Consider the following 4,753-nt stretch of genomic DNA (forward strand, 5'->3'; position numbering starts at 1 on the left):
AGGAAAAGTAAATCACTGGAAAACCCATTTTTGTCTTTTAAAAAAACATATCTTTCTCTACAAATCTATTTTCCTTCAATTACCCAAACTCAGATTCCAATTCAAAGAGTTTCATAAATAAAAAAAGTTCCTTTTTTTGTACTTCTCTTGCTTTTCATTGGTTCTTCTTCTTCTTCTTCTTCTTCTTCTTCTTCTTCGTATTTTATTTAATAATTTTTGTTCGTTGATGGTCATCTAAATTCATTTCGAACTATATTAGACGAGAGTAACTTGTACTTGTTTCATCAGGTAAGTTCATTTCCTTGTATTATTTATTTATTTGTTTTGCTGTTGGATCTGTTTTTAGTTGCTGAGAAAACAATCAATACCCATTTTTTTTCTTCTATTTCAATCTGTTAGCCATCATTTTATTACTTTAAAGTTCTCAACTTTTCTGAGTTTCAGTTTTTTTCTCGAATTTTCTCGGTAACCAAACAGAGCATCATTCAAAAGTCTCTGTAATATTTGCCAGTTTTTGTAACTTTTCCAGTGAATGATTTGCCAGCTGTTAAAATTATTGAAAACTCACTGTTTGAACTCAGTGATGATAAAGTTACGTTTACATGATGCACTCAGCTTTTCGTTTTTTAGTCACTAATGAGTAATAACCACAATCACAACACGTAATTTAGCTGACTAAGTCAATTAGGATGGCTTGCCATATTTGCTTTTGACACAGTGATAGTTTGATTAGATGATATATAGTTACTTCTGTTTATCAACTTTAGCTGACTAGATCCAGAATGGAGTCGGGTCGGATTTCATTTAGGAAGCAAACTCTACTAGAGCCGACTTAAACTCGAGACTTTACTTAAAAGGGTATCGAGCTCCTTCTATTTATCAATTACTAATATTAGAAGTCGGACATTAAGTTTAAGAAAATTAATTCATATTAAAATGATAGTTTCGTGATTCTGTTGCTTAAGCTATTGGTCCCAATCTTTTTTTCTCTAATGAGGCAATGGCGTATTTATGTTGCACATGATTTTGGAATTGTCTGGAAAAGCTATGGTCCATGGTACATATACTGTTCTGGTTTTTCACCTGTTTTTGGACAAATAAAATTGTGGCAGCATCTTTGTATTTAGCTTATGTTTACATGTATGGGGGCATTTGGTGGAAAATTTATAATTTAGTTCGAGTATGCTCTCTTGGCGACTTTGTTGGATCCACATGCACTATCAGTTCTTACGATACTACGGTATATTCTGATTTTACTTAATTAATGTGTAGTTAAAAGATGGTTGCCTTTGGGAAGAAGTTGAAGGAAAGACAAATTCAAGAATGGCAAGGGTATGTTTGGTCTTTTCTTATTCTTGTGTATGTTGTTGCTAAACTGCTTCCTACGTATTACGTGTTCTTAGTTTTCGTCTATGTTAAAACTATGCTTTTTTATCATGTTATTAGCAGGGAGATTATATTTTATATTGTGGTTGAGTTTTAATTCTTTGCAGATTTTACCTAAACTACAAATTAATGAAGAAGCGAGTCAAACAGTATGCTCAACAAATGGAAGTTGGGACACAAGATCGCCGACATGTTCTCAAGGATTTCTCGAGAATGTTGGATAATCAGGTATAGTGTAGCTTCTTGCATGCTCATTACGATAAAAGAGCATGAAAAATGATTTTCCTGAGTTTCAATACGATGTATTTCTCATACTTTCCCTTTTTTTTAGATTGAGAAGACTGTCCTTTTTATATTGGAGCAACAAGGCCAACTTGCAAGCAGGTTAACAAATCTTAGAGAACAACATGATGCACTCGAGGAGACGCCGGAAATATCCCAAATAACAGAACTTAGAGAGGCTTATAGAGCAGTCGGACAAGATCTGTTGAAGCTTCTCTGTTTTGTTGAAATGAATGCTATTGGTTTGCGAAAGATATTGAAAAAATTTGACAAACGCTTTCGCTATAGATTCACCGATTACTATGTCAAAACTCGTGCTAATCATCCTTATTCTCAGCTACAACAAGTGTTCAAGCATGTGGTAACGTGTCAAATTCTGACAGGCTTTGCCTTTTGTTTTAGGCATTTGTATTTCTAGTTGATAGGGTTTTCCTGTCCAGCTCTTGCTTGGTTTTTGGATGAGATTGTGAACATTTAATAGTGGGGCTGTTGTATAATTTGCAGGGTTTAGGGGCTGTTGTTGGAGCAATATCTCGTAATCTTCATGAACTTCAGGATCGTCAAGGAAGCTACTTATCAATTTACGATCCTCCAGCCCTTCCTCTCCAGGTTTTTCCTATATTTAGTTGTATTAATTGGTAATAGAACTATGGCTATGCTATTTTACTTACTCGGGACATATCCAGGATCCAGTGGTTGATTCGATAAATGCAGCTGTGGATAGGTTAAGTCACTCGACAAACTTCCTTAACTTTCTGGCACAACATGCCCTCATTATGCAAGAAGAGCTACCTGCTCCTACCGATGAACGCATTGATGACGAGAGATACCATTTTATGTCACTCCTATTGAACTTAGCAAACACATTCCTCTATATGGTCAATACATATATTATCGTCCCCACAGCAGATGACTACTCAATGAGCCTTGGAGCTGCTGCAACGGTTTGTGGTATTGTTATCGGGGCAATGGCTGTTGCACAAGTGTTTTCTTCCGTGTATTTTAGTGCATGGTCTAATCGGTCATACTTCAGACCTCTTGTATTTAGCAGTATTGTCCTTTTCGTGGGGAATACCATGTACGCATTGGCTTATGATATGAGCTCATTAACAGTTCTAATACTTGGTCGGCTTTGTTGTGGGTACGTGTTCGTCTCATATATTTCTTTTTTTCCTTTTTTTCCTTTTAGCTTGATGAATTTAATCTTGTCATTGTAGATTGGGTTCGGCTAGAGCTGTTAACCGTCGTTATATCAGCGATTGCGTACCATTAAAAATCCGGATGCAGGCATCGGCTGGTTTTGTTAGTGCCAGCGCTTTGGGGATGGCTTGTGGTCCTGCTCTTGCCGGCATACTTCAAACAAATTTCAAAATTTACAAGTTGACATTTAATGCAAACACTTTGCCGGGATGGGTTATGGCTGTAGCTTGGCTTGTATATCTCGTTTGGTTGTGGATCTCATTTAAAGAACCGTCCCGTGATATAGAAGAACCTCCTGCATCTAATTCTGGTATCTGTTCTTCTATCAATCATCTTTTTGTGCTTGACATGTTAAGCAATCCGTTAAAATGATTTATTTGCATGTTCGTAAATACAGAAACAGTAGAAAACGTTGCACTCGAGGAAGGTAAACAACCGTTGCTGATTACTTCAGAAGAGAAACAAGAAGATGATGAAGATCCAGAAGGTGACGGAAGTGAAGAAGCTCCTGAGGAATCTCGTAAGCCTGCTACATCAATCGTGTCAGCTTATAGACTACTTACACCCTCAGTAAAGGTATACAAGCAAAGGCTGTTGTGTTACTTGTGTATCGATTTGTTTAGAAATTTTAAGACTAGATCCTTTAATACTTGAACATTCTCTGACCCGGAATCTTATAATATCATCAGGTTCAGTTGTTGATATATTTCATGCTCAAATACGCAATGGAAATTTTACTCTCAGAATCTAGTGTCATCACGACTTACTACTTCAGCTGGTCTACAAGCACAGTTTCTATCTTTCTTGCATGTCTTGGCTTAACAGTCCTTCCCGTAAATATTGTTGTTGGCAGCTACATTAGCAATATGTTTGAAGACAGGTACCTCCTATTCGAATCTTTGTCAACCATGAGCTCTGGAATTGTTTGTCTAATGCATCTGTTTCTATCTGTTCCTCGCAGGCAAATTTTATTGGCATCTGAAATTATGGTTTGCATAGGCATATTGCTTAGCTTCCATATGATAATACCATACACTATACCCCAATATGTTTGTTCCGGGCTCATAATGTTTGTTTCGGCCGAAGTGCTTGAAGGTAGACATATTTTAATTCGGTTTTACTAAGAATTACAGAACCCAGCCCTCCATTTCTTTTTCCGGTTTTATACTACGGACCTATAGATTTCATTTTTGTTATTGTTCGTCAGGTGTCAACTTGTCACTGCTTTCTCGAGTAATGTCATCAAGGCTATCTCGCGGAACTTACAATGGCGGACTGTTATCAACAGAAGCCGGGACGATCGCTCGAGTGATTGCCGACGCCACGATAACGTTGGCAGGATACTTAGGTGAGAGTCTGCTTTTGAATATCACTCTTCTTCCTTCATTTCTCATATGCGTTGCCTCTATTGTTGCTACATGCTTTACCTACAACTCCTTGTATTGATCAAATTCAAAGCCAAATGAAAAAAAGGAAAAAAAAATTCATTATTCCGTTCACAATTCAGTGACATTTTGTTTCCCTGTTCAATTATTTGTTTATTAATGAAAAAACTTTGGCATTGATTATCCTATATGATTGGATTGTAATAAACTGTTGGTTCTCTCCTAGTCTTGGAAACCTATATGAGGTCTCAAAATATGGATGTAAATGTAATGCAATTTAAGGTGTTTTTCTTTGGGTTAAATTAATAGCTGAGGATATCAATTACTAGCTTACTGGCAAAAGTTTCAGATTTCATGAAAGTCGAAGCTGCTCAAATGTTATATATCTGATTTTAAATAAGTTATATATTTTATTCTAAACATGTTAATATCCATTCAAATTTTTACTTAGAAAAAGGAAAAAACTAGGCTATAGTATTCAGTTGTGTTGTTTCCATGGA

At 36.2% G+C, this 4,753-nt stretch overlaps 1 protein-coding gene across 1 annotated transcript; it reads left to right on the forward strand.

Moving 5' to 3' along the window:
• On the forward strand, nt 1-4,441 carry LOC105789160 (SPX domain-containing membrane protein At4g22990). Its single transcript, XM_012616419.2, has 11 exons — nt 1-288; nt 1,273-1,332; nt 1,494-1,614; nt 1,718-2,029; nt 2,173-2,277; nt 2,355-2,809; nt 2,886-3,178; nt 3,266-3,444; nt 3,558-3,748; nt 3,830-3,963; nt 4,076-4,441. The coding sequence occupies exons 2-11, from the start codon at nt 1,280-1,282 to the stop codon at nt 4,312-4,314; spliced, it is 2,082 nt and encodes a 693-aa protein (XP_012471873.1). The 5' UTR covers nt 1-288; nt 1,273-1,279; the 3' UTR covers nt 4,315-4,441.
• The last annotated feature ends 312 nt before the right edge of the window (nt 4,442-4,753 follow it).

This window comes from Gossypium raimondii, chromosome 2 (genome assembly GCF_025698545.1).
Source record: "Gossypium raimondii isolate GPD5lz chromosome 2, ASM2569854v1, whole genome shotgun sequence".
NCBI classification, from domain to species: Eukaryota; Viridiplantae; Streptophyta; class Magnoliopsida; order Malvales; family Malvaceae; genus Gossypium; species Gossypium raimondii.

Coding starts and splice junctions, on each gene's coding strand:
- LOC105789160 (XM_012616419.2), top strand. CDS start 1,280: ATGGTTGCCTTTGGGAAGAAGTTGAAGGAAAGACAAATTCAAGAATGG. Junction 1,333..1,493: donor CAAATTCAAGAATGGCAAGG/GTATGTTTGGTC, acceptor AATTCTTTGCAG/ATTTTACCTAAACTACAAAT. Junction 2,030..2,172: donor AACAAGTGTTCAAGCATGTG/GTAACGTGTCAA, acceptor TATAATTTGCAG/GGTTTAGGGGCTGTTGTTGG.